This window comes from Chelonia mydas, chromosome 17 (genome assembly GCF_015237465.2).
Source record: "Chelonia mydas isolate rCheMyd1 chromosome 17, rCheMyd1.pri.v2, whole genome shotgun sequence".
NCBI lineage: Eukaryota > Metazoa > Chordata > Testudines > Cheloniidae > Chelonia > Chelonia mydas.
Window position 1 is genome coordinate 476,352 of NC_051257.2, and position 27,935 is coordinate 504,286.

The following is a 27,935-nucleotide window of genomic DNA, read 5'->3' on the forward strand; positions in this document are numbered from 1 at the left end:
ATCTAAAATGTAGAGAAACTCTAGTTGCAAAGTGGTCTCGTGCATCACACCTAGCCATCAGGGATCTCTTGAAACACCCTCTCTGCCCCCTCTCCTTCACAAATACACACTGACAGCTTGAGATACAACAGACACTGCTCTGGCAAGCACAGCTCTTCAGAGGTCAGGAGGATTCTTGCTCATTTCTCTGTATCGGAGGGTCTCAAGGATAAAGTCTACAGAGAGGCAGTGATGTGCACAACCACACAGCAATGCCATCTCATGTGAGAGTCACCTCATAAGGACACTGAACATGACCCTTTACGGTTTACATCTTTCTGAAGACAATGAAATCCAGTGGGGGCACGGGGAGAGCAGAGGGGAGTTCACCTTATTCTGCTGCATCACAAGCCTGTCCCAGTAAGGCCCCACTCCCTCTCCCGAGGGGCAGGAAAGGTGACAATTCAGTCCAAGGCAAAATGCTAATGAGAAGCTATTAATAGGGAAATTGATTAGCTCATAGAGGGCTAAATATTAACTCTAGGAAACCATTTCCACAACAGAGTTTAGACATGGTCTGCGATTCCCAAGATGACCACTGATGCCTCTTAAAGATAGGTGTGCTTGTTTCTCTCCAGCACCCTAGGATATTATCAGATTTTAATGCTTTTTCAGTTTCTCCAGAATTCTTGGGTATGAGCCATCTGGGGCCTGGTGACTTGTCCTCAACTGTATCAATTTGTTCCAGTAGTTCTTTTGATATATAGGGATCTGATAGCACCTCTACTTTATTACCTGAAAAGAATAGGTCTGGGGCAGATATCTTGCCAGCATCCTCTGTGGTGGGGACTAAAGCAAACAAGTCACTTTATCACTGCACTTAACTTCTCCTTTTACTCCCTGCTAAAGCAGCAGACCCATTGATTCTCTCTCAGGCTTCCTGCCACCAACATCATGAAACAATCTTATCGGTCTTTAGCTAAGCCCTTAAGTTTAGAGACTTAGAACAATGATCACTCTGACACATCCTGACCCATTAGTGATTTACTGCAGCCTTATGCAGTGGCTAAAAGAGTTTATTCTGCACTAGAGAGTCCCTGTAGAGTGGATATTGCAGGGCTCTGACTCACTCACCATACTGAGCCTGGGGGATGCTCCAGATGCAGCCCTGGTCAGTCTGTCGATTTCTCTCTGATTTTCCAGCACCATGGTTTCCAAACCCTCCTTCTTCTCCAGAGCGCTCTTGAGCTGAACCTGGACCACAGCCAGTTTATGACGCAGGTCCTCATTCATGGACATGAAACGATTTAACTGCTCCTGCAGCTGAGAAACCAGATACAGGCAAGTGTGAGACAGCTGTGCATACAGCTGCAGGCTCTGCTCTCACACAGGGGGACACAAGTGTGTGCAAGGCCACACTCAGTAAAGGCAGAGAGGTATAGGCATATATAGGTGCTCAGATACTACAGTGCTGGGGATGGTATAAGAATCTATATAAAAACAATCTGCTCTTATAGCAAAACACTTTGGCACATATTACAGGGGGACAACGGTGTGTGCAAGAACAGATCACATAGCATGGCTCCCCCACCCTCACAGCACTGGAATAAGCCAAAGGCACCCTGCCTCTTACCGCCTCTGTGTCATGGTTCTTGCAGACTATCTCATGGGCTTGGGCACGAATCTCATCCCTCTGCTTGTCCACCACCTCCTTCAACCGCAGCATCACTTCTCTCTCCTTCCGTAAGGTACTGTCTAAAACCCAACAACAAGAGAACAGGCATCAGTTGCAGCTCTGCCCTCCTGCTGAGCTCCATATTTACAGACATGGCTACTCTAGAAAGTTTCACAGAACCCCCCTCCTGCACCATTGCCAACACTGTCTCAGCTGAACTGATGTTTGCAATGCTGGGAGCTCCAGAGTAAATGGGCTCCTGCCTCCCATAGCCATTTTATGGAGCACTGCTAGACAGGCTGCCAATAGGGTTAGATGACAAATTTATGAGAATGGCTGCTGAAGCCAGAGCCGTCCACATTGGGGCTCCCAATGTGGCTAACCCCAGTGAGACTGAGCCAGGGCTAGCTACCAGGGGAGTCTGCAAGGTCCTTTACTGAAGGTGAGGCCACAGTATCTGCTGCTGGAGTAATTCACAGATTAAGGCCAGAAGACCATTATGGTCATTTGGTCTTACCCCTCCGCATAACACAGGCCAAAGCACTGTAAACCCCCTCCTTATGAAGGAGCCAGACTGCCCCCACACCATGCCTCATCACCCAGTGGAGGCAGAAGTCACTTTGTAATTTACTCAGGCACCAGTGAAAGATGGCAGCTGAACTGTAACCAGAGCCTAAGCAACTCCTTCCTCTCCCACTTCAGGAGCTGACATTACTGGCATTGCCCCCAGTTAAATAACCAACTTATAGAATCTAGAGATCACAGAGACTCTCAGATCACCCACTCCCAGGGTATACACCTTCTTGGTATTATCCAAATATTTCCCCCTTTATTTCCTCCCATTGCTCCTTGCACTACCCTCAAACCACCCTGAATGCCTCCTCCCTGGTGCACCCCCATGTTACATGGATCTAACTCCCAACGGGCCCTTCTAGTTCCCCGCCACTTAGTTGGTCCTCTCCTAGCTACTTCTTTCTCACCCGCTGTATCTTTCTTACACTGGGGTAGTCAGCAGAGAACATGCCCTTCTACACTCCACCTGGATGTGCAGAGCAGGACCATCCCCTCCCTCCTCCATGACAGGCCAGGCAACACTATACTCACCATTCTTCTGCCATGTCACATTGCCAACTCCTTCCTGACCCTAACCAGGCAGGTAGACAGCAGGGACTGACACCACTGAGGCCTCCTGCTTATTTATATGTTAAAGGCTGCCAACCGTGTAAGTGCCAGCCCATATAACACCTCCCCCTCACAGTTACCCTTGTCCTCCCTGTTTTTTTAAACACACTTATTACTTCTTTAAGCTGTAAGCTCTTTGGAGCAGGAACCATCTTTTACTATACATCCAGATATAGTGGAGTCTTAATCCAATTGACTCCCACAACCTCCAATTTGATAGTAACAGCCACCACCTCTGACTCTAATTTCAAGTGCATTGCAGTAGAGAAGCAGGTCCTCTGCTAAGTCACACTAGTGGCTGCTTCCTCTTGTATTATGACTCTATTTCTTCTTTTTACTTACAATTTTAAGAGTTGGTTAGTTTAGATTCTGACTTATTCATCGATTACTAGACTCCCTGGTCACACAAAGTGTGGCTTTACAAAAGGAAATACAGTCAACCACCGACACTGAAAGATGCAACTGAAACAAACATGCTAGTATGCACAAGTGTAAAATTCCCAAACAGTAGCTGAAGTTTTCTTGGGCAAAGGACAATAGTCCAGGAGTACATTGAGTGCATAGCTACTACAGTGATTGGTGCTCTGGAGCTACCCATGACAGAGGGACACTCATCCTGAATTTAACATGTCTAATCCTAAGGGTATGTCTACACTGCGAAGCTGTAGACAAAACTTTTGTCTTTCATGGGTACTTTAAAAAGCCCCCCCTCCCCTCCCAAAAAGACAAAAGTTTTGCCAACGCAAGTGGCAGTGTGAACGCAGCTTTGTCAGCAGGAGTGATCTCCTGACGACAAAGAACGCCGCTCGCAGAACTGAAAGTATTTGTCGGCAAAAGTGGCGACAAAGTACCGACAAAGAGCGTTTACACACGCTGACTTTTAGCGATAAGGTTGTGTCGACACAGCCTTGTCGCTAAAAGCTGAGTGGTGTAGACAAGCCCCAAGCAGGATTTGGCGTGAATACCTCAATTAGGGAAAAGGCAGAAGTAGCTCCAACCTCTGACTAGAAACCACTTCCCCAAAGAGCAGGCAGAACGGGTCTTGGAACAAGACATGAAAGGGACAGGTTGGGGTGTGTTTTAAAATACAAGTTTTACATTTGTAAAAGACAGCCAGATTCAAACAACCAGCTCCCGGAATAACTTAAGGGGAAGAAGGTCTTGTGGTTGAGGCACCAGCTGGGACTCTGCAGACTTAGGTTCTGCTCCCAAGCTCTGCTGCATGCTTTCTGTACAATGACAACTTTAGTGTGGGTAAAAGGTGTGTTTAGTAAGAGATCTTACAACCCATGCACCACTGCAAGCACCTCTGGGAGCCCTAATATATATAGACAAGGCTTCTAGTTAAACTTACTAGAAACTGCCCCGCCCTGCCTAGTTCAGAACTCCCCAGTGCTAACAACTGAACAAGGAGTATTTTTCCTAAGGTCCCTATTATAGACAGCATTACTCTGTGCCTCAGTTCTCCACCCATGAAGTGGGATAACACCACCCTGCCTCTGAGGCATTATGTGGACCCATTGAGAGTTTGCAGTTGCTCAGAAACCAGAGTAAAGCCTTTATGCAAACATAACCAGAGAATCCCAGTGGCCTGTAAGCCAGGGCACTAACTTGATTTCTGTAAGCAAGATAAGCATTCAGGTAACTACAGCTTCACCACCACAGAAGGAACATCACTGCACTCACTGGGCCGACTCCCAGCAGCACTGACAGCTGTGGAAAGGATTCAGCAGCAGCTCTCCACCCTCCTTCCCCAGGGACACCCACCTTCCTGGGGCTGGCTTTCTGCAAGCTGTGCCAGAAGCTTTTGGTTTTCTTCCTCCAGCTGAGCCAACCGGTTCTGGAGAACATGCTCTTTCCTCTGGGCTTCAGACAACTTCTGCTCCAGATCCTGAAGGGCAGACCCAGAGAGGTCAGCTCCCTCCCTATGCCACGCCAAACCTACTGTGCCTTTAGCTGACGGGGAAGCAATGGGGAGCACACTGCTCCCACGGCCGCTTTGCTCCGCGGCCAGCCCGCCACCGCGGCGCAGCGGCCAGCCGAGCCCGGGGAAGCAAGCGCCACAGGCGGCCGCTGGGAGGCCCGAGGCCTCGCGGAGAAGCCGGACTCTGCTCGCGGAGAACCACCAGGACTGGGGACTGGGCAGGGAGGGAGTCCCGGGCCTGTGGATCACCGGGCGGTCCCCCGGCAGGGCCTGGCGGGAGCCAGGACACTGGGCTACATGGACCTTGATCAGCCCCGCTCTCCCGTCGTTGTGGCGGACACCGCCCCGCTCCCAGGCCCAGAGCCCGGCTCGCTCCCGCCTCAGGCCCGCGCCGCGGCGCCCACCTCGGCCCCGAGCGCCGCCGCTTCCTCGCGCCGCCGCTCCCCGCGCAGGCTCCGCACCGTCCGCGGCAGCGTCTCGGCCGGGTCGCGGCAGCTGGCCTCGGCCTCGGCCAGGCCCGCCAGCGCCTCCAGCCACTCCAGCAGCCGCACCACCTGCGGCACCAGCCCGGCCACCGCCTCCGGCCCGAAGCGCCCCGAGAGCCGCTGTAGCTCGGCCCCGAGCGCCCCGGCCATGCGGTACACGTGCTCCGGGGCCAGGCGGCCGGCGGGCGTCCGCCGCAGCGTCTCCTCCATAGCGCCGCGGCCGCTCCAGCCGCCTTCAAGCCGCGGCGCCGCGCCCGCTCCCGCGCCCCAGCCCCGCGGCCGGAGGGGCGGGGCGGGGCGGGTGAGCCGGGGCGAGGGGGAGTTTGCTCGCTCCGCCCAGGGCGCGTGGGGCGGAGCCGGGCGGCAGCGCTTCCCTCGCGCGGCCCTGAGGCGTTCGCGCCCTTCGCGCGCCAGCTCCGCCCCCAGCGGCCTCTGAGGCGCTGGTCCCGCGAAAGACGTTGCCTCCCAGGCCGGGGCGGAGCGCGGCCCATTCCCGCCAGTGCGGTCGTGCCTGACCCTCTCCCCGTTACCCCACAGCGCCCCCCCCCTTTTCCACAAGGGGGCAGGGCCACAGCCATCAGCGGCGGGGAGGCAGAGCCGGCCCCTTTCCAGGGGCAGCTGCGCCGTGCTCTCATCCCATTAGGCCACTTCTTTCTGGACCAGCTTCCTCGCTGGGCATCGTGTCCCGCTCAGCTCCCTTCAGAAGCTGCTCCAACGACTCTTCTCCCAGCCCCAGCTGGGACCGCCTCTTTCCATGCCTCGCCTGGCTCCACAACAAACTGCTCCTGTCCACTTTCAAAGGCCCTTCATAGCCAATCCCACCCCATCGTTTCTCATTCACTAAAGCACTGACACAGTTTGCCTCTGACCAGGCCTCTGCTTGCCTCTCACACTGCCCCACGCTTGGGAGGATTGAGAATAAATGTGAAATTAAAGAATGAGTTTGCTTGAATTTGGTATAAAGAGGATATGTTGTAAAGAAAAGGCCTTTCTTCTACTTGTTAGTCAGGGCCTGAAAATAATGAGTTACAAGACCAGAAGAATGGAGTAGGGAGGATGTCTGGTTTAAAAAAATGAGATAAGGGAAAGTTTCTAAAACAATAGGGATGACTGCAGATGGTTTAAAATAAGACAAAGAATCTGGTCTTAAAAAGCCAACATGGGCCTTCCCACCCCAGAGTTATCTTAAAAGTAAAGCTTATACAAACCCCAATACAAGGCAAAAGAGGAGGAAAGGCTTTGGGAGAAAGGAGGTTGTAAATCTTATCTGGATTAAAATTGAAAATTAGAGTAAACTGTCTCAAATTAGTTAAGAGTGGTAATTGGCTATGACATAATTAGTTTGTTGAAGGGTATGAAGGATTTATGAATTTGAGGGTTCTTTGTCAGAACCAACCTACTCATGCTGGAGCACGCCCAGGTGAGATGGTTTGCCCGAAGTCTGGCTAATGTGTAAGTGTACAGATCACATGCTCACGAATACTTTCTCTGTATTGGATGTAGTGACTGCTGATTTTTAGGAAGTTTAGAGTAATTGTATAAATACCATTCAGCCTTTGGATTTAATAAAGGAATTTATGGTTAAGTTAGTGTTGTGGTAATACCTTGCATAAATAATGCAAGCAGAGGAGCTCCCCCTAAATATCCATAACTCTACCTCACCATTATCCTCCTCCAAATCCCTCTTTAAAATTCGCCTTTGCTGGGATGCTTACAAAAAAATTGACAACAGCTAAGCTCCTACTGTGCTGAGATCACATACTGTGCTGTTCAATATGGTCTCAGTGTTTCCTTGTACTCCTGTCTGTCCCCATCTATTGTCTCATCTTTTACTTAATTGTAAACTCTTTGGGACAGGAATAGTTTCTCCCCTCTTCCCCCATTTGCACAATGCCTAGCACAATGGATTCTAGGTCCATGACTACGGCTCCTAGATGCTATAATACTTAACATTGCTTAACTATGCACAATTAAGAATCTTTGCATGAGTGACTTCCAAGGTCACCAGAAATTGGTGGCAGAGCCAGAACCCAGCTTCCTGATGAGGCACAAGGACAATGAAGAGTTCCCAGTTATATAAAATTTATTAAGCCATTCTCCAAAATCACAAAGTACATTTGGACTGACACTTTACACAAATCCTGCCGTCAGTGACTAGAGACAGAAGCATCTAAAGCAATGAACACCAAAAGCAATACAGAGGAATGCCTGCAGATCACTAACTCTTCTGGGGCAAGGTACACACTGTTGAATATCAACAGTATTAAGTCTTTTCTGTGTCTGGGTGAGTTCTGGGAGCCCAGGTCTATGCATAGAGATCCTCTCGGTCTGCAGAGTAGACTTCCCCTTCCTGCAACAAGGCGAAGTTGAGGAAGTGAGATGGGCGATGGACCTCATGGTAGAACTCCTTAGGATTCGCTAGCTGCAGCTCATACTTCATGTTGGGATCATGACGAACACCTGGAATTAAGCAGTCCCATTTCAATCCCCATGCCTGAGGCTTCTGCCATTTCCACCTACACAGCTTACCCTGTTCTTCACAACTCCCTGCAGGAAGCTACTAATCATGTTTAAGGGACAAGACTGCTGTGATTAACATATGATAAGCTGGACAGGCTTCCTTCCTCTTTAGCTTTCCCAGAATCATTGCAAGCCCCTACTAGAAAAGAAATCTCACCTGCAGTTGGGTGGAAGTATCAAGAGAATTGAAACTGGGGGAGGGAGGCATGTTCCCACACACCCAGTTTCTTTAGGCTGAGCTCTTGGTCAGGCACTCCCTGCAAATCCCAGCCCCCTTCCTCATGCCAAGTGTTGTGTTCCCCATTCTTGTGCCATGCCAGGGGCTGTATGCACCCCTATTATTGTTCTTTGTGTGGGAAGTCATTCAGAGTGTCAATGTGTCAGAAGCTATTAGGAGGTGGGCAGAGAGGAGACAGGGATACTGTTATGCTGGAAGGCATTAAATGGTATCAGCCAGTTTGATCTACAGACGTGCTTGAAACTGGCTCTCCTAAACAGATAGGATAGCAGGAGCTCTGTGTCCCATTTCTCCCCTTCCAGTTTTCTAATTTGCCTTAAAAAAAAAAAGGATTCTGCCCACTGATGCCTAGAACATTCCCTGCAATTCTGGCCTTCATCAGCTGAGGCATTCAAAAGTTACCATATCACAGACAGACACCATGGAATTGAGTGTAGGGCTTTGAAAACTCAGTCAACAATCTGCTCAGATGTGATACAGGGCTCAGAGCACCAGTAACATTCTCCTTCCCCTAACTGCCTGAGGAGGCACACAGCCTTCACTTCTCCAAGGAAAGTCAGCTATGATCTGTGCTGGCAGGGACTCACCCATGAAGTTGTAGTTCCAGGATCCCTGTGCTGGTACCATGAAGAAGCCAAGGAAGCGGTCTGACAGCAACATCTGCACCCTCTCATAGTGGGATGGCAGGTAGCCCTTAGGGTTGTTTCCTTTGTCTGTGTTCTGCCTGCCCCACTCATAGCCACTGGGAGTCAGCTTGTAGGCAGTCAGAGTACAGGAGCCTGGGGTAAAACTGAAAAGAAGGAAAGTGGTAGTGACCAAAACTGCAAATCAGGTGAACCCTGAGATTGAAGGGAGGAAGCTAAGTGCTAACATTCCCCGCCTCTTCAGCTGAAAGAATTCTACCTCTAGCTCACGGATGGGCAAACTTTTTGGCCCAAGGGCCACATCTGGGGATGGAAATTGTATGACAGGCCATGAATGCTCACAAAATTGGGGGGTTAGAGTGCAGGAGGGGGTGAGGGCTCCGGCTGGGGGTGTGGGCTCTATGGTGGGGCTGGAGATGAGGGGTTGAGGGTGCAGGAGAGTGCTCCAGGCTGGGACCAAGGGGTTCGGAGGGCGGGATGGGGATCAGGGCTGGGGCAGGAGTGGGGCAGGGATGCAGGCGCTTACTTTAAGCAGCTCACAGAAGCAGTGGCATGTCCCTCCTCTGGCTCCTATGCAGAGGCACGGCCAGGTGGCTCTGCGCACTGCCCTGTCCGCAGGCGCCGCCCCTGCAGCTCCCATTGGCTGCAGTACGCACAGAGCAGGACAAGCCCCGGACTCCGCTCTCCGGCTGGAGCTCGAGGGCCAGATTAAAACGTCTGAAGGGCCAGATGTGGCCCCAGGGCTGTAGTTTTCCCATCCCTGCTGTAGCTTATGGTCAAAGTGATCCACTTCCACAAAATGAGTGCAACATGTTGAGTCAGTCTCCTACACCATCCCTCCCAGTCTTACCTTACTTTAATCTATGTGCTAAACCTGCAAACACAAAACAGACTATGATATCCACCCGTACTCCTAAAGATAGGCAGCTCACAGCACGCACATTCCACATCTGGCCACAGCAGCTAGTCTTCAGAGGCCTGGATTTAGATTATTCTTCCTGTACCTGGCTCAGGCAGCCCACAGAAGCCAGGACCCGGGAGATATTTTTAGTGAAGGCCTGGCTGCCTTGCGCACCTGCAGGTGATGATGATGGTTTTCTCCCCATCCCATGAGGGATTGTCAGCCATGACCTTGGCATGTGTGGTGACATCCTGCGGCGAGAGCTGAGGGGACTCATTTGGTTGCGTGTGAATCCATCCCAGGGGCTCCATTTCCTAATGAGAAAAGACTCATTAGAGGTAGTGACTGGTGGGTGAGCTCACACACATATTATAGCCTCACTGTCTATAAATCATTTGAGTAAAAGCCTTCCTTTCCCAAAAGGGGAATGGACCCCAAGTGAGGGACACAGGAATGAGACTCACCTTGAGGTACTCATGTTGCGGCAACTGGCCGGGAAGATGCACTGTCTGATGAGTTCCCCACTGGGGCACCATCACAATGCACCGGATCTCCTTCACTTGAGGATTATCTGGAGGGCTCACACCATACAGGTACCCTGCAATCTAGAAATACGCACAAACATTAGTAAAATCGTTGGGTATTTTCCCTGTAAGGCCATGACAACAGGGTGCACCCAACTCTACCTTGTGTTTCCAAGGTCAACAACCCTTTGTTTGGGGTCCTTCACAAGCAGAGAGAACAGCCCCATTTTTTTCAGCGGTAGAAGCAATTTCTACACAAGAGTGGGGACACGGAGTTTTTGGAGCTGAACTGGAATTCAGCTAGTGTGTGTAACCCCATCACTGATGCTCAGTGGAATTCTCCTCCACCTCTGGGCCTTAGAGAATCAGAGGCAGGGTTGAGCCTCCAGGATTGGCATGCCCCAGTGTGATGAGCTGGCTTTTAAATGTAGGCTTGCTGCACAGACTCACTTGGGCCCTGAGGTCTGAGATGCAGATGAATTTCTTCAGCACATTCTTGGGAAGGATGTAGGTGTAGCCCGTTTCCTTGATGTCATCAGAAGAGACATAGATGTGGTTTGTTCTCAAGTGGAGATTAGCAGCAGAGATTGCTCTGTCAATAGGAGATATTATCCAGCAGCTCAGTAACAGATCTCACCCGACTGCACTCGTCCTTCCCACCCAGCACAGCAAGCCCCAGACCCCTTCCGTTACCTGACTCGCCACTCCGTCTTGGAGGAGAAGGTCTGAGTTTCATAGTTGCTGGTGGTGGAGGTGATTATTTCATCACCATGCTTGTTGACAGTGCGGGTTTGCGTGGCCGTCAGCTGCGACTGCTCCTTGGTTTGCTTCTCAATCTCAGCAATCTGTTGTCTCTGCTGAGAGGGGGCAGAGATCTCCATCCCCAGGATAATATCTCGGATCTCTGACTGCGTCAGAGATGCCACATTCACACTGAAAAAGAGAACTCACCTGTGTGGCTAGATGTTCTAAGATGTATTCCTGAAACTCTCCCCCACACTGAGACATGAGCTCACAGAACACTAGCTTGGGGGAGAGTGGAGCAAGACCCAGTTGGGGAGAGGAAAGTGGCTCACAGGGACTTATTGAGTGCAGCGTCCACCTCAACAGCCCTTCGGCGGATGCAGGCACAAATGCTCACACTGTACACATGCCATGGAAGTTCTGATGCGACACTATCTTCCTAGCTGAAAGTGATTAGCAGAAATAACTAGCTTCCCTATTGATCCAGGACTTCCAACTATTTGTGGGGGGAGAAAGCAGGGGCCCCCTTTAAGCCTCCCTCTCTGCCAGGTGGAGGAGTCTGGTAGTACAGTTGTTACTGTGGGAGGGAAAGGGGTGGTAAGGGCTGGTCCTATTCTGACATATCTCTGCAGCTTACTTGTTTTTTTTTCCATAGTCTGCGAGGATCAGGTCCTTGAGCTGCACCTCCACCTTGATCCACTCCTCATCTGTCAGGGTGGGCCAGATATGGTGAGGCTCCGTTATGGTGGTCTTGTCTGGTTTCAGGATCACTTTGGCACGGTCATTGTTTACATGCAGTGCCCGGAGAATCAGGATCAGACGCGAGAATGCCTATGGGAAGACAGATGCAGCCATTCAGCAAGGAGAAAAGCCTGACATACAGGAAGATATTGGTGATTTACTCCTGCCTCAGGGAACAGTTATGTTGCAGATACAACACGGAGACAGTTCTGAAGTGAACAGTCATTGACTTGGAGAAAAACCGAAGCACAGTCTGGTGCCACTGCTGTGACTGAGGCTTCCTGGTACAGAAAGTCCCTGAACAAAGGATGGAGATCCCTGCAGCTTTGGCTTTTGCTGCATGTACCTGGCAGCAAAGCAAATTATGTCTAGGAAAGCATACTGCACTGCTTTGATATGCAACAGTTAGAAAGGGGACCCTCACCTAAGACTATCAACTATAATACAAATAATTTGCAAAGCAGCCATTCAGGGTGGACCCCAGACCTTACCGTGTAGGAGGAGATGGTTTTCAGCCAGTCATCATAAAGGTTGAAGAGAACCATTTGGGGCTCAGTAGCCTTCAGGATGAGATCTCCAAACTTCTCAACTTTCAGGCAGGCCTGGAAGGGCAGCTGCAGCTCTGATCCTTTGATCACAATGTTTGGGAAATCCAGCAAGTGCACCTGGAGTTCAGAGAGAGAACGAACAGGAATAAAACCACACAAATTCTTCAGTATCTCCACCTGCCCCTACAGATCGTAGAATCCACCGTGGAGCTGCTTAAGGGATTAATGCCTGGGCAACACCATATTTAGTGCATTGATACAGAAAACTCACCCCTCACTTGCCCACTCTGAAGTAAAGCAGGTAACCCCCTGCTCTACAATGTAAAAGGGATTTTATAATGGTGCCCATCCCCATAGTATCTGATCCTTTACCTCAAGTGGGTCCAGCATGCCCTTCCTGGTGACTATGATCTGCTTGGGCTGCTCTTCCACAGGGAGGGAGCGAATCAGGGCAGCCACTTCCTCAGCAGTCTTCCACTTGGCCAGCTACAGAGGAAGAGAAGGTTAAAATATGATTGCACACACCACCCGCCCCTTCACAGGAGAAAACAGCCTGACCTTTGGGGATGAGAGGAACCCTGGAGGAAGCACCACCGCTTGGGTCAGTACCGTGAAACGCTCCTGTTAATGAGCATGCTGGGCAACTACATCTTGCTGTGCTCCACCAGCACTTCCCCAGTCTGGCTGGGGAAGTGAACTGACTATAAAGTTTAAGGGGAGCCAATTCAACCAGTCACTTTGAGACAAGCCCTCTCAGCCTCATGTCACTGGCACTCTCCTCTCTCTGGGAGGGCTGGAGGTACAATCCACTAGAGCAGCTGCTGTGACAGTGAGTATACTATTTGCCAAGCCTTGGTGCTGAGGGAAGGCTGTAGACAAGTTAGGATTCCAGCCCGTGGATCCTGCTTAGGAGTGCAGACTCTTTACACTTCCAAAAAGCCCAGAGCCCTGACAAAAATGCACCCATTCATAGTGAAACCAAGGAGTCCTGTCCTATAGTAGAGATTCGGCTTAGATCTCACTTTATTGGGACTTCCCAGTGCTCCAGGCTGGTCAAGGGCTCCAGAGACCTATCAAGGTCCCACATGGAGGAGCCTCCTGCTCACTGTTACTAAACAAGCCTCCAGAAGCACCTAGCATGATTCCCTGGCCCACTGTCCCCAGGATGGTCCCTGACTCTTACCTGGCCCAGACGCTTCTGTCCTGCCCACACAGATGTATGGATGATCTTTAAGAAGAGCTGCCCAGTCCTGGGATTGAAGATGAAAATGGCCCCATTGATGGGCTTTGTGGTCAAGTTCCCTTCAAAGGTCTGTAAAAAACACCAAAGTGAAAACACTAATATGAGCTGTATGTGCTGGGACCAAACAGTGACAGGACAGCAAACACCTGTGTAATGAGTTCTGGTTCCCAACCCCACATAAATGTAACAGCTTCTGTGTATGCATTGCACAAACTTCCATGTCCATTAGTTCCCAGGCTCACCAGAATCCAACAGATCACGTCATTCCTGCCCCGGACTCCTCTAGGCACAGTACACTAGCAGACAGCCCTCCTTCCTATTCACTCAAAGGTTCCTCCCACTCGCCGCGCTCACCTTGTGAATGGTAACTCTGTACACGTTGGTGTCATCTACAAACCAGATGATCTGATTGGAGAAGAGCTCCCCATAGTTCTGGGAGGAGAGATAGGGTTCTGTGGGCTCTGATGAGTAAAGCTGTAGCCCCTTGCGGATACGTTCCCTCAGTACGTACAGTGCAGGGTTTGCCTTCATAATCTTGGCCATAGCCTGCTGAATCAGAGGCTTGCTCCCAGGGAACCAGTTCCCATAAGCACTGGGGAGGAAGCAGCACAGCACTGGATCAGTAACAGATTTCACCACAATTCCAGCTCACGATCTGAAAGGCAGCAATAGCCTTTTTCTGGAGAAGCAGCTTGGAGCACTGCCCCTCTCCACACAGGCAGGAGCAGATGCTGCAGCAGTCAGCATGTCCCATAGCTGAGACGTGGTCCATCTCTGGCCCCAGTGCACTGCTCTCCTCACAATGTCCTTGGGAGCTGTTCATCTGGCTACCTCTCCCTTGGCTTTCCCGCACAATGACCGGGGAAGCCACAAAGACCACAGCAGTAAGTATACACAGCAGTCCCCAGAGCAGATACTCCACTGGTGCTGGGGATCACCATGGAAGTGACCTGGCCTTCAGAAACTGCTCCCCATCCCCTTAGTGAACAAACAGTTAGCACTGTAGAGAGACATGGCTCCATCTTTCAGGCCCAGAGTGAGCCTACAGAGAAATCCCACAGTTAAGAATGCAAACAACCCCAGGACTGGGCCAGTAAAACAGATTTGCTGTGGCCCAACCCACCATTATTAAAAACTTAAGAGTTAGCTAGCCCTCACCCCTTCATTGTGTGTATCCTTCCTGCTCCACCCCCTTCCTCTGCTACCTTTACTGGCACAGGGACTGCTCTATTTGTTCTGACACATACCCAAGGCGCCCTTGGCACCGTGAAAGTTTTGGCAATAAAGACGTTGCAGTCCCAAGGCTAGGGGGTCTCACCTGTGCAGGTTATAGGCCAGGTCAATAGCAATGAGCACTCCAGTGGGGGAGGGGTAGATACTCATGTTGTCCGTGGTGTAATCCAGGAACTTGGCTCTTGCATAGCGCTCAATGTCATGGGAGTCATAGTCGCCCCAGCGCAGCTGGATATCAATCCAGTATTTCTGAGTGGTGGTACTGTCCATCACATCCCTGGGGAGTAGAAAAGAAAAACAGTCATCAACTCCTGCCTCCCAAAGGGGAGCTGCAGCCAGACCCTGCTGCAGTTGTGGCAGTGTCACTTTTGGCAAATAGCACTTACTGCCAAGTCTGAGCGCTAACACCAATTGTTAATTATCCAGAGGCAGCAAGACCCAAGTTGAGGGAGACTTCATCATCACACCGGTGCAGAGGTGCCTGATGGGACAGTGATCTGAAGGAGAGCTACTGTTCTTACATTTAACTGGAAGGGGTCACCTCCCCCTGAGGAAAGTCTCAGGTGGGGGCTCAGCCGCTGAAATCTGGGGTGAGGTGCACCTGTAAGGGACTGACTCCAGTTCACATCTTAGCCCCCAGGGAGCAGGGTCACCAGCAGCGCTCCGTTTAGTGCTGTGGCTCCTTTAATGTTCAGTGTCAGAAGTGAAGCGCTTTAGGGAGGAGGGACAACAGCAGAAGTGGGACACAAGATGCTTCCGGCAGTGCCCTCCCTAGAAAAGCCAGTACAGATGCAGAGGAGGAGGAACACTGAATGTCCTGAACCAGGGCCACAACCGTCACCAAGTCATTGTTGGTGGGCAGGCCTCTGATCTATTAGGAACCCAAAGAGACCCTGAATGCCTGAGGGGCTCTGCACCCCCACAGGAACAGGGAGGAGATACTGGACAGCACTTACTTGGAGTCTGCAAGCAGCGACGGCCGTGACACATTCCATTTATAGGAGGCAAAGAGGAGAATATCTGCACAGGAGGAGTTCATCTTATAGGACTTCCTGGGATGGATGGTCTCCTTCTGCACAGTCTCAATCTCTAGAGCATCCAGCTCCTGATCGAACACCTGGGGAGACGGCAATCTGAATGAGGCAGAGAGCAGTGCGCAGGAGGGCAGGAAGAACCCTTACCCCAGCAACAGCAGCAAGCAGAGCACCAGGGAAAGCCAGCTGTGTCCCCTTGCCATCTCCTTCTGCCTGAGGTCACTAGGGGAGGGTGCAGCCCCGTTGTAATTCCCATAGCAGAATAGATGCTAAATGATGGGATTTCCCTGGGCAATCTCCACTGCAAGAGGCAGGCTGTTGTAGGTTAACCCCTTGTTTCTCAAGAATTGGAAAGGGGCTTCCTGGGGGCACTGCTGGTAACAAAAAGCCTCCTTCCAGCACTGCAGAAACAGAATTACACATATCTGCACCCCCTTCCTCAATGCCCCACTCACTTGACACAAATCCATTACAATGCTCTCGTGAATCTTTTGCCACAAGTGGGCTCGGAAGATCTGAATGAGGGAAATCTTCAATGTGGGGATCTTGCCATGCATGAAGATACCTGTCAAATCCAGTTGCACCTGAAACCCGACATACACCTAAGGGAAGAGAAGAGCAACCATGAGAACATGTCACAACACAACCAGCCCCAGGCCTGGGTGAGCCCAAGATCAGAGGATTAAGCCAAATGCTGCTCTCAGGAGACATTTATTTTTACCAGTATTAGAATCTGAAGTTACTCTTTAGAATGTGCTTTGAAGGACGGTGAGAATTAAAGAACTTGCCTCAAAACACAACTCATCTAATTGTCTTCTACAGAGATACAAGTCCATGGAGAAGGATTTCACTTACATTGGCTCTGTTAATGGTAGGAGACCACCAGAGGGTGAATCGTCTGTTGGGGATCTGGTTCAAACCCGATCTTTGGGCATTTGTCAACTTCTTCCACTTCATTGACTCCTCAAAGCCACTGGCCTTCTCCCTGAAAGGAACAGATGCAATCAGCTCTGTAAGAATGCCATCCCTCCCCAGGAAAGGGGTGGGGGTGGGGGGGAGGAATAGTTTTCAAGTACACAAAAGGTTATTACAAGGAAAAAGAGAAAAATTGTTCTCCTTAACTTCAGAGGATAGGACAAGAAACAATGTTCTTAAATTGCAGCAAGGGCAGTTTATGTTGGACATTAGGAAAAACTTCCCAGCTGTCATGGTAGCGAAGCACAGGAATAAACTGCCCAGGGAGGTTGTGAAATCTTCATCACTAGAGATTTTTAAGAGCAGGTTAGACAAACACCTGTCAGGGATGGTCTAGATAATACTTAGTCCTGCCATGAATATAGAGGTTTGGACTGGATGACCTCTCGAGGTCCCTTCCAGTCCTACAAGTCTATGAGGTGGGATCAAGAGTACCTAGACCATCCCTGACAGGTTCTTAAAATCCTCCAAATGATGGGCATTCCACAATGTCCCTTGAGAATCTATTCCCGTACTTAACTATCCTTAAGAGATAGAAAGTTTTTCCTAATCTCCCCTGCTGCAGATTGCTTCTCATCCTACCTTTAGTGGACACAGCCCTTAAAATAGCTGAAGATTTAGCAGGTCCCTACCTCAATCTTTTCTCCAACCTAAACGTCCTGTCCCCACTCCATCCCTTTTTAAACTTTTTCCCCCCATGAGAGGTTTAGAAAACCTGACTTATTTTTGTTGCTTTCCTGTGGACTCTCTCCAATTTGTCCACATTGCCCAAAACCAGACAGAATACTGCAATCAGAGGCCTCACCAATACTGAGTGGAGAGGGACAATTGCCTCCCAGGTCTTAAATACACCACTCCTGTTAATACACCCCAGAATACTACTACTTTTTTTTTGTTTTTTTGCAACTGCACTACTTTGTTGTCTCAATTTGTCTTTGCTATGCTATAGTGAGACTGTGTTTGGGGGAGAGGGATAGCATTAGCACTACACAGGAGAGAGTAAGGTTTCTACAGAAAGTCTCCAGGGAATAAGAGCCCAACCCACAGGCTGTCTACAGGCACTCAGTTCAGATACATATGGTTCAGGTGCTTTGCTGTAAACCAGTCAGATGAGGACCAGCGAAAAACCAAGATATAACCAGGGACTCCTCTGGTGTGTCAGTGAGATCCTACATACATGCGACTCCCACCAGAACAGGGCCTTTCCTCACCAGAAGAGACCCTCCCAGGTTGGGAAGTAGGTTCCCTTGAAGAGAGTGTGCTCCAGGATCCCCTCCACTCCACCCAGTGCTTGGATCATATCTGTGCGGTAGTTGTTCAAGTTCCAGAGCTTCCCATCATGGCGCTGATGTGTCCACCAAAACGGGTTCTGTTTCAGAACCTGTATACAACAGGAAAAGGATGTCAGGGTAAAGAGGCGCTGCATCCAGCCCAGCTATTTAACCCTGCAGCACCCACACTGAAGATCTCACTAATGCTAGGAATCAAGATGCCAGTGTTAATAAGTAAATTATATGACGCACTGGTGGAAAAAGGAGGGCTGACCCAGAACGTGAATTCACAATGGACAAATCAGCCTGGATTCAAAAGAAGATATTTAACGGCTTTCTACTGGTCAGTATTTTAAAAAAGTGATAAAATAGGGAGAATTTATGTTTGCAAAATATTGGCTTTCTAAGAGTGCCACTGAGTCCACATGCAAATTCTCAAGATCTGGTCACTTAGCACCCAACAGAGCTGGGTTCTGTATGCCCCTGCACACTCCCAGCAAGGAGAGTGCTGTTTAAGGATGGGGTAGGTTACATTTCCTGACTTTTTTCATAAAAGGCCTTTAGCAGTCCCAGCTCATGGGTCTAGTTCCTTCCTGAAGCACAGAGACCAGGAAACTGCACCTGCTGTAGTACAAAGAGGAGAGGACAAATAGGCTCCTCCGCCTTGGCTGGCAGGTGCCTGCCACCCAGTAAGTATCAGAGCTTCCAAGGGCAATTCCCTGTTGGTACCTGGTACTGTTTGAAGTCTGTCCTGACCCTCCAGCCTTTATCATAAGCAAGGGTGTGCCGGTCTTTCTGGAAGAGGGTATTAATGCGAGGAATCCCTCTGTCCCATGAGTCCTCTAGATCCTCCAGAGTCAGACGCCTTGAGAGAGAAAGATTTATTTCATAACAATGGATTTAAGCCCAAAGACTCCAGCCAAATAAGGTCCTGGCTTCAGGAGTTCTTAGCCAGGGGGCCTGGCGCAACGCAGGCACAAAGCAGTGGCCCCTCTCCCAGGGACGCCAGCAGCAGTTGGGCCCTGCCCGCCTCCAGAGAGGCAAACTCTGGAGGTGCAGGCAGCTGGTGAATTCCCCACTTTTCCGGGGTAAGGGAGGTCGGCTTCGGCCACACGGTGGCAGGCTGTGGTTCCAGGCTCACCACCCCCACCATCGTCCCTGGGCCCCGCTGCCTCCCTGCCCACCTCCCCATTCAGGGCTTAATTTGTCCTGGGGCTGATTAATATCACTTTCCACAGCAGTCTTAAACACACAAATATCACTTTTCACAGCAGAAGACTTACCAGCTACCAAGTCTTAGAAGAAAAAAAAAGCTCAGCCAAAAAAGCAAAAGAAACAACGACAACAACAAAAAGACAAGAACATGCAAAAAGAGCCTTATTTGTGTTTCTATTGTGTTTAGGTCCATTAAAAATAAAGAACTGTAAATTTTTATTACTGAGTCTGAAAAAACCCTACCTAAATAAATTACAATGATTTGGATATGTATATGTGCATATTTATTTGTTTTTCCTAAAGTTAATTAAGTATTTTAGGAAAAATTGTCAGCATGGCCATCAGCAAGATTTGGTGGCCACATTCTGAGGCCACCAAAAAATTTGCTGAGAGAACCTGTGCTCTAGACTGTCTTTCTGCTAAGAAGCATCATCCATGTCCCAGTTACCCTGCAGAGACTGTCCCCACCACTACCGGGAGATGGAATGTGCCATTACAGAAACCCAGCAGTGCTTGGCCCTTCGTAAGAAACCTGGGCTCAGCAGGGCCTTTAGGCTCATAGTTAAGCGGAGTTCTGAAGACCAGCAGGGTCTCCAGGATTCTGCTTACACACCATACCATTCTCGCCCCCCGACAACTAACCCATCTGAGTGTAGAGTGGAAACATACCTGTTCTGGGCAATAGCCTCCTGCCTCTTGAGGGCATATTCTGCCCACACTCTCTGTGAGTCAATGAACTCACTCTCCCATGGCTGGATGTAGCGGTACAGATTTGGGATCAGTTGGTCTTCCTCATGGCTCATCCCTGAGCGGAAGTGAGTGATTCCGACATCTGTCTGCTTGGACCATCTGTAGCAAAGAGGCAGAGGCAACAAGTGAGGGAGGGCAGTGGGTCTGTTGTGGCTAAGTTCACCACCAAGGTCGTGATGGAGATGACAGACCCCCTATAACAGGGCACAAAGGTTAAACAGTAATGTACAGGGCGGAAGGTCCCAGTAATACCCCACAAATCCTGCCAGAGCCCCCCGAACGCTAGTGGCATTCTTGGAATAAGTATTTCCCTTCCCATTCTCAGAATCTTGCACAGAGCACCGTGACTCACCTCAGGTCAGACTGGGGAATGAGAACATGGCCCATGGACAGCATGCCCAACCCCCCCAGTTCTTTGGGAGTGTAGAATACCACTGGAGGGAAGCGGCTTGGCATCTTGGAGTTCAAGCCAATTTTGATTCGGGTCTGAATCTTGTTCTCACACTTCACAAGCAGGTCAAGCAGCTCCTGCGTGTTCACAACAGCCTCCCGGAAATACGTCATCAGGCCAATCAGGGCTGTGTTCCATTTGTTCACAATCTAGAGACAAAAGCAAAGGGTCGTCATCCCAGCAATTCCAGCCAGTGCCTAGGGATAGCCACGTCAGACACCCTCGTTACCTTTGTGAAGGTTGTGGAGCCGGAGGCCATGAGTATCTGCCTCACTCGGTTGTGAAACCTCTGCATAGACTCATCATCCACACGCAGAAAGCACTGAGCTGTGCGCTCCTTGGTCACCTGCAACAGAAGCACATGGACAATCAATTCAACTTAACTGGGAGTCCCCTATCCAACAAACGTAATGAGGTGATTTCCACCCCTCCTACACCATCATTGAAAGGTGTCACACACACACCCCTCTCTCCGGAGGGTGTAGGGAGATGGAGGCGAGAACTTTAGGAGCCTTCTCTGCACTCATACTGCAGTTAAGAAGTTACCTTTCATGGTACCAGCACAGCTTCTCCGCTCTTCAGTCTTCATGCCCACCCACTTTTTAGTTTGCGCCAAGATCCATTCACAGACCCTCGATCTGTTCTGGACAAGAGCCAATCCAGCCAGCCACTCGGCTCTAGCATACGCACTGAACACAATTAAACTTAGCACCCGATGCTCTAGGCCAGCAGTGCCAAACCGACAGCTCACCATAGTATTTCATAAGGTCTGCTTCAACACAGTATTCTAATGGCCAAATCATTAGTGTCTGTCATCATGTTTACATCATTTTAGCTTACACACTTGTGTAAACAGAATGCTGTACATAAAAACAACCTAAATACATATGAAACTAACTTAAAACAGAATCTGTTTGGTCCACACAAAGTTTATTTGGCCCTCCTGCGTAATAAGGTTGGGCACCACTGAGGACTACCTCTATTACCATCTCCAAGGGCAGCATGAGCCCAGCAAATCAGTTCTACTCAATCCACATTAATGCAGGGCATGACCACCATCCACTCTGAGCTCTGCTCTGGGCTAAACTGCTGTTCCCAATCCCGCCAGCCACTTTCCCTACCTCATTCTGCAGGTTCCACACACCATCCTTGTGGGTGAACTCCTCATAGCTGGTGCGGCACTTGGGTAGGATGCGGCACTCAAAGCCACACATGTTGAACAGCAAGTTGGGATTGTCCTTGCTATAAACAGACACAAAGCTGTTCTCCCACTGCACTGTGGTGACCGAGCGAGGCAGACGGTTCTTAATGTCCCAGAATACGGCACGACCACTGAAAGGCAAAGAACACAGCATGAGCCCTGGCTGACAAGGTACCCAATTAGTGGGGTGAAACAGAGATACGGGTTAGTTCCTCAATCCCTTTCCTCCCATGCAGAGCTGTACAGGCTCCCAAATCCTCCTTGACTCTCAACATGTCAGATGACTTACAGATTCACATCATGTTTCATGAGCCGCATCCGGGCATCTCGGGGCCAGCACTTCTTGTTGTTGTAGCCCACAATGTTCTCATTGTTGGGATCTGGATGCTCTGTCAGGTAGCGCTGGATCAAGTCCCTTGCCTCATCTGCTGTAAACCTGGAAATTCACATTAAGGGAGGAGTGGGTTACAGGACTGAACTCACAGGGAAATCCCCATTCAGCCTGGACAGGAAAGGAGAACCCCTGAAAAGATGGTGAATAGCAAGGGTGTGTTTGTGGATCACACTAACAGATGCACAATTCCTGCATCCTCCCGCATGAGGTGCATTCAGAAACTGCATTAGCACAGACAGTACATGTCATGTTTTTTCACGCATGTTTCTGTGACTACGCATCCAGAGGTCAATGCCTGCTAACTGCAAAAATCAGAAAAGCTACACCCAGCACATGCTAAGCCAATTTTAAAAAAAATGTGATTTCTCACATAACTATGGACCTGCCATGCCTGAGCTTTGAGAAGCTGGAAATAGCCAACCTTGATTGTCACTACAAAAGGTTTTCTCCCCCCCACACTCTCCTGCTGGTAATAGCTCATCTTCAGTGATCACTCTCCTTACAGTGTGTATGATAACACCCATTTTTTCATGTTCTGTGTGTATATAAATCTCTTCACTGTATTTTCCACTGAATGCATCCGATGAGGTGAGCTGTAGCTCACGAAAGCTTATGCTCAAATAAATTGGTTAGTCTCTAAGGTGCCACTAGTACTCCTTTTCTTTTTGCGAATACAGACTAACACGGCTGCTACTCTGAAAACAGTTCAGTTACTGCAGCTCAAGAACATGAACTGAAATGGGGCCAAAATTGGCTTTACCAGACAGGCTGAGAAAGAGCAATCTCAGCCAAAAGGGTCATTTCTCAAGTGTATAAGCTCCTTTTAAGAGCTTAAAATGGAAGTAGCCCCGCATTTGACGACACTGCTACTGCACTGCACCCATGGAGCTAGATAAAAGCTTTCCTTGTCTCAATACAGCTGGAGAGCCCACAGAACAGTATTCCAGGAGGCAGAACGTGCTATAGCACTAGCCACTTCATTCCATCTGCTGGAAGGGATCAGGGATATTCCTATGTTTGGACTGGAGAAGAACCAGAGCCATTGCCCTGTGGATCAGTACCATCTCAACTGTACATTCTCTGCTGGCACACAAACGCAGCTGGCAGAGAAGGGAAGGCACCCAGGCAATGGTTCCTACCTGAAGAAGATGTGAATGCGGTCAATGTATCTGCAGAAGAGGCGGATGGGATGGGCCACCTCAGTGGCAATATCTTGGAAGCTAAGGAAGTCATTTGGCATCTGTGGTGGGCCGGCCATCTCACTGGCTCGGTGAAGGCCCAGCACCAACAGGTCCATCACCAGCCCATAATACTGAACGATGAAGGAAGCAAACTGTAACCCCCGAATAATCCCATAGGAGTTGGTATGGTTCATGTCCTGAGGAAACAGAAGACAGCAGTGAGAATCTGACTCAACTATGCCCCTGCAGACCTTTCAGCAGGGCTCTCACTCATCTGATGCAATTAAGTTAATGACAGTTCAAGGGCTACTCCAACAGTCACTCCTGAGCAGAACTCTGGTAGTGCTCTTAGCTCCCCAATCCTTCAGCCTGCCTCCCCTCTCACCCTGGCAAAGTCTCGACTTCCCCAAGGAGATGTGGAGACGGCTGAGGACTCTATAGCCTTCCCACTCCTCCCCCGTTTCCCACAGGCTAATCGTTACCTTGTAATTGATCACCACGTTGTTCTTAGCTGTCATGTAGTCAGCAATGTTATGATCAACGATAAGACGCAAGAGCCTGTTCAGCAACGTCAAGTCAATCTTCTCATACATCTTCTCGAATCGGGACTCCAGCATCACATTACATTCACCCTCACATGTTTCCCAGACATCCTGCAGATTGTTAATGCCTGAGGCAACACAAAAAAGCCAGTTGCACCATCAGCAATGATGCTGCTCCCTCACTCCATTAGCACCATCCTAGGGAGGGACAGAACATTTTCAAGCTCTCCACTCTCCACTCCTTTTAGTCGGCCTAGTTTTTTATTGAAGAACCCTACAGAAAAATGGGGACTAGGGAGGAATATAGCCGTCAGGAATCTTCAGAGAGGGTGCCCTCACTGTGTATAAAGGTGTTTTTAAATTTACTGAATCCAGTTTCTGGCAGAATATATAGCTACTGGGCTGAAAGCACGCTACAAGCTACTAAAAGACATTTAAACCATTTCCCAGAGGACACTCTAGGACAGACAGCTGACCCCCACCTCCACCCCAAAGAACTCCTACCTACATGAAAGACAAATGCCTACACTGACCTTGGCACCATTTGTACACCAGCAGTGGAGGTGGTTCAGTGTCAGCAGGTTTGATCCAAGGAGGGAAGAGTCTTCGCTTGTCAGCCTCATACCACAAGTACTGATCCAGATAGGCATCTGTAATCTTCTCCAGGGGTTCAACATCATAAACAGGAACCAAGTGACTGTAGAGGTCCATGAACTCAATACCAACCTAATCAAGAGGAGACACCAGGCTGGCTTACACCAAGGACAGGGAAAGTAAGGGGTTGATCCAACAAGATTCTAGGTACAAATTAATCTCTGCATGCAGAGATGTAACTCAATCCTAGGCACTCTGAAGATACTGCTAGTGATCTATACTCTGGCTCTAGCCAAGACATTTACCTCTTTAAAGGCTCTTTGAGTCAGAAGATGTCGTTTGATTCTGGACAGAGCTTCATGGGGATTATCATACGCCTGCTCAATAAGGCCCAACTCCTCTCTCTGCGACTGATTCAGACGGGATTTCACACTGAAAACAAAAGAGAATTGCTCCTATGTCCAAACTTCGACAGAATGACAACTACCCATGACCCTCAAGGGAAGATTCTCCACAACCAAACTGGACTGTAAGGCACCCTCTGATTACAACTCCTCCCATATGCCCACGCTGCACACGACTCCTATGAGATTATCAACACCTGTTCCCACGCACCAGGAGAGCCTCTATGAAAATTCCAATAAGCCACACTAAAGCCTCAGTCGTACAGTATAGGCTAGAGCCTTCATTAGTCTATCAAGAGACACTACTATCTTGTTGAAGCTCAGATATAAACTGATAACCTGACAGCTTCCAGGGCATTACCCAGGACAGGTATCAGCCCCTCGGCAGCCAGCCACACCCTTTCCTCTCCTTACCTGTAGGCTTCCTTCAGCCTTTCCAAGGCCAATATGAGCAGCTTGGTGTCATGCTTGTAGGAGAGTGGAGGGAAGGGGATCGGCGAGAACCTCCTGCTTTCCAGCCAGTGCACGGTGGTGGTATACACTGCGACAGCCTCCTCCGCAGTGATGTAGGGGCCATCCTGTAAACAAACCGCGGCAGCACGGTCAGCAGCCATCAAACCCCGCTACAGAAAGTCCCATGCTCTGGCCACCCCTAGCCAGCATCCCAGCCCCACCTTCAAATAATTATGCTGCCTCTCCTGCTCAGCTTTCAGGTAAAGCCTGGTCAGCCGACCCAGGTTCTTCTTGCACACAGTCTTGTCCACAGTGGCACCTCGGCGGATCCGCTCTCTATTGTAGTGAGCTGTGTTAGTCCACCAGTCAGCTTTCGCCTTCACGTATCTCAGGATCATGTTTTCAATAGGAGTTGGCAGCCCAGGAACCTGGGGAGGAGCAGTAGAGTTAGGGAAACAGGAGTTCTCCGCATGACTGACTGAAATTAAACTGAAGAGAAAGGCCATGCGAGGTACTTGCCTTCCAGGGGATGTTGGCCTTCCAGCACCTCCAGGCCTCACTCAAGTGCTGCAGGATGGTCCTAGCTTTGTTCTGCTTGATTCCCTCTGGCATCATGTCTAGAATGTCATGCATAACTGCAGCTCTCAGCTCCAGGTCAAAGTGAGATTCCACTCGCTGCTTGGTTACAGTCTTTGCAACGCCCTTTGAGTGTCGGCCTGGAAGAGAACACACACTTCAGGAACCTGGAGACCAACGGGGCAGTGTCACTTTGCCTCCCATTGTGAGATCCACACGTAAAAAGGTGCTACAGAGAGCTGGAGTCCAAGCAAGTGGCATAGAAATGAACTGCACAAACAGCAGAAGTGAAACACCCACAAGACCCCAGGCCACTGTGCTGAGAGGAGGACAATTAATAGGCTATGGGCTTCACAGAGAACTCTCTTAAACCTCAGCTCCACTGGGAGTCTATATGGGCTCCTAAAAAAGTAGTGAACTGCTCTCACTATTAACAATTCATGCCCCGGTTCCATTTTAAGGGCTTTTCTTGGACAAGGAGGCTGGTGTTAGAGCTGGCAAAGAGATAGCATTTATCTTCACCAAAGCAGCCCCTCCACCTCAGTTTCACTTATTGCACATACCTTCAAACTGCCTGGCCAGCAGGTTGCCCAGCCACCGCTCCAACAGTGGGGTAATGCCTCTCATGAAGAACAGCCATACCCTCCAGCCTGGAGCCCAGAAGCCACAGCCGGGCCCCTTCCCCACAGGCCCCTGAAGAAGAGAGGCACAATAACTGCATGTTACTTAGTGACATTCCAGGAGGCCTCCCTTCTCACAGAGCTGCATTGGGGCAGTCACTAATCCATGGGGAAGCAGTACTTACGGTGTTAAATCTGTAGTAGATGAGATGCTTCAGGTCCTTGCACATACGAATCTGCCTCATCAGTTTGTACTTGTACCTGTACATTCCTGTCAGCTGTCCCACATGGGCAAAAATATACTGCAAGCCATCTGCCAACTGAAACACAGCGTGCATGATTACCTGGAGGCACTCTCTGGAAGCCACGCTCTTTACACTGCCAGGAGTAAAGAGTGCACTGTGCTGAGCAGAACTCCTGTGGGTCCTCAGCCCTCACTACAGTAAATAAATCAGGAATTGAAGAAGTATGATTAAACTGTCTCAGCCTGAGCTATTCCTTAACTGAGCTTCAATCCACTCCCAAGCCTCTCTCATACTGCTCCAATTGCTTCTCCAGAGCAATGCACCAGTCAATGGCAATCATCCATTCCATAGAAGTTAGCCACCTGGTTCCCCTCACCCAGCTCCTAACCACTTATTACCAAATTAGGCTCACCTGAAATGCATCCACATTTCCCAGTCTGTACTGGACATGGCTATCCACCACCAGTTTGGTCAAACGCAGAACCTCGCGGCACAGATGGAAAGCATTACCAAAACGAGACTTCTTTCTTTCCTAGGAAAGGAGAGACCAGGGTACAGGGACTAGAAGCCATATTGCTATGTAGCAGCCAGGCAGCTTCCAGTCACTCAGACAGTTTGCAAAGTGAACAGCTCAGGGTCAGCAACAATAACCCTTTATAGCATTTTACCTCAAGGCACTAAACAAATAAGCAGCTTGAAGTAAACTTAACAGGTTTGCTATCTCCTGCTGCACAAAGACCACGAAAGCCAGTTCTCCCCAGCCCCTCCTTAAGAAAGGAGCAATGGCCCAGGAATCCCCCGTAATCACCAAAAAGGTGGGTTCTGCACAGAGATAGGGAAATAGGAGGATGGATGGCAGATGCTGCTGCTACACTAGCCATCCAAGACCTTTACTATAGAGACTTCAGTCCCAAGTCAGTCTGTCTGGTGCTGCAGGAGAACATCACTTCAGAGGGAAGGACATGGACAAGTACCTTGGTGGTGAGGGTCTTGACTGGTTTGAGATTGAAATTGTAGTCCAGATGGAGATAGTTGAGGTTCTTCCTATGAATCAGCAAGTTCAGCATATTGTAACCCTGGCGGCACACCTGCAGCCCAACCTCCACCCAGTCCAGCTTTGTTGACTGGAAGAACTTTGTTGCCTTGAAGGAGCGGAATAGGTACCTGGAGATGGGGAGAGAACAATGGAATCAGCTGCATCCCCAAAATAAACCAGAGAGAAGCTCTCAAGGAAACATCACTTACCTCTTCTTCTGAGCCTTGGGAGGTCTGTGCTTGAGTGCATTCAGAACATAGTACTTCAGCAGCTTCTGGTAGGAGACCCTCACTTTTACCGGCTGCCCTGCTGGGCAGTGCTCTCGGTACCTGAGGACAAAGACCACAAACCTCAGGGCTCCAAGGAACACTCATTCTCATTTCCCAGATTGGAAGTGATGTCCCTCACAGAC

At 49.7% G+C, this 27,935-nt stretch overlaps 2 protein-coding genes and 1 long non-coding RNA gene across 4 annotated transcripts in view; all 3 read right to left on the reverse strand.

Moving 5' to 3' along the window:
* LOC102945715 (Rab interacting lysosomal protein) overlaps positions 1 to 5,532 on the reverse strand; it is a 20,262-nt gene extending 14,730 nt beyond the window's left edge. The window contains exons 1-4 of one of the 2 annotated variants that reach the window (XM_043531258.1): positions 5,165 to 5,532; positions 4,604 to 4,727; positions 1,613 to 1,734; positions 1,114 to 1,302 (exon numbers count right to left, since the gene is read on the reverse strand). In XM_043531258.1, the coding sequence (XP_043387193.1) occupies positions 1,114 to 1,302; positions 1,613 to 1,734; positions 4,604 to 4,727; positions 5,165 to 5,455 (726 nt within the window). In that variant the 5' untranslated portion in view covers positions 5,456 to 5,532. The remainder of the gene's footprint in view (positions 1 to 1,113; positions 1,303 to 1,612; positions 1,735 to 4,603; positions 4,728 to 5,164) is intronic. The other variant, XM_037880220.2, reaches the window with a different exon arrangement.
* Positions 5,533 to 7,310: 1,778 nt separating this feature from the next.
* Positions 7,311 to 27,935, reverse strand: part of PRPF8 (pre-mRNA processing factor 8) — a 28,381-nt gene continuing 7,756 nt past the window's right edge. Inside the window, exons 10-43 of the mRNA XM_037880288.2 lie at positions 27,733 to 27,852; positions 27,462 to 27,651; positions 26,900 to 27,019; positions 26,428 to 26,562; positions 26,186 to 26,315; positions 25,566 to 25,762; positions 25,268 to 25,474; positions 25,008 to 25,171; positions 24,495 to 24,621; positions 24,129 to 24,321; positions 23,536 to 23,723; positions 23,012 to 23,250; positions 21,768 to 21,914; positions 21,399 to 21,609; positions 20,507 to 20,623; positions 20,179 to 20,426; positions 19,746 to 19,925; positions 18,591 to 18,726; positions 17,802 to 17,971; positions 16,471 to 16,600; positions 16,071 to 16,217; positions 15,538 to 15,698; positions 14,667 to 14,858; positions 13,703 to 13,940; positions 13,289 to 13,417; positions 12,478 to 12,591; positions 12,049 to 12,222; positions 11,454 to 11,647; positions 10,766 to 11,005; positions 10,523 to 10,664; positions 10,013 to 10,153; positions 9,723 to 9,862; positions 8,591 to 8,793; positions 7,311 to 7,705 (exon numbers count right to left, since the gene is read on the reverse strand). Coding sequence (XP_037736216.1) covers positions 7,551 to 7,705; positions 8,591 to 8,793; positions 9,723 to 9,862; positions 10,013 to 10,153; positions 10,523 to 10,664; positions 10,766 to 11,005; positions 11,454 to 11,647; positions 12,049 to 12,222; positions 12,478 to 12,591; positions 13,289 to 13,417; positions 13,703 to 13,940; positions 14,667 to 14,858; positions 15,538 to 15,698; positions 16,071 to 16,217; positions 16,471 to 16,600; positions 17,802 to 17,971; positions 18,591 to 18,726; positions 19,746 to 19,925; positions 20,179 to 20,426; positions 20,507 to 20,623; positions 21,399 to 21,609; positions 21,768 to 21,914; positions 23,012 to 23,250; positions 23,536 to 23,723; positions 24,129 to 24,321; positions 24,495 to 24,621; positions 25,008 to 25,171; positions 25,268 to 25,474; positions 25,566 to 25,762; positions 26,186 to 26,315; positions 26,428 to 26,562; positions 26,900 to 27,019; positions 27,462 to 27,651; positions 27,733 to 27,852 — 5,719 coding nt within the window. The 3' untranslated portion in view covers positions 7,311 to 7,550. The remainder of the gene's footprint in view (positions 7,706 to 8,590; positions 8,794 to 9,722; positions 9,863 to 10,012; positions 10,154 to 10,522; positions 10,665 to 10,765; positions 11,006 to 11,453; positions 11,648 to 12,048; positions 12,223 to 12,477; positions 12,592 to 13,288; positions 13,418 to 13,702; positions 13,941 to 14,666; positions 14,859 to 15,537; positions 15,699 to 16,070; positions 16,218 to 16,470; positions 16,601 to 17,801; positions 17,972 to 18,590; positions 18,727 to 19,745; positions 19,926 to 20,178; positions 20,427 to 20,506; positions 20,624 to 21,398; positions 21,610 to 21,767; positions 21,915 to 23,011; positions 23,251 to 23,535; positions 23,724 to 24,128; positions 24,322 to 24,494; positions 24,622 to 25,007; positions 25,172 to 25,267; positions 25,475 to 25,565; positions 25,763 to 26,185; positions 26,316 to 26,427; positions 26,563 to 26,899; positions 27,020 to 27,461; positions 27,652 to 27,732; positions 27,853 to 27,935) is intronic.
* On the reverse strand, positions 21,921 to 23,002 carry LOC122463200. Its single transcript, XR_006286344.1, has 3 exons — positions 22,576 to 23,002; positions 22,527 to 22,528; positions 21,921 to 22,278 (listed from the first exon to the last, which is right to left on the reverse strand). It is a non-coding gene; the product is annotated as an uncharacterized LOC122463200 (long non-coding RNA).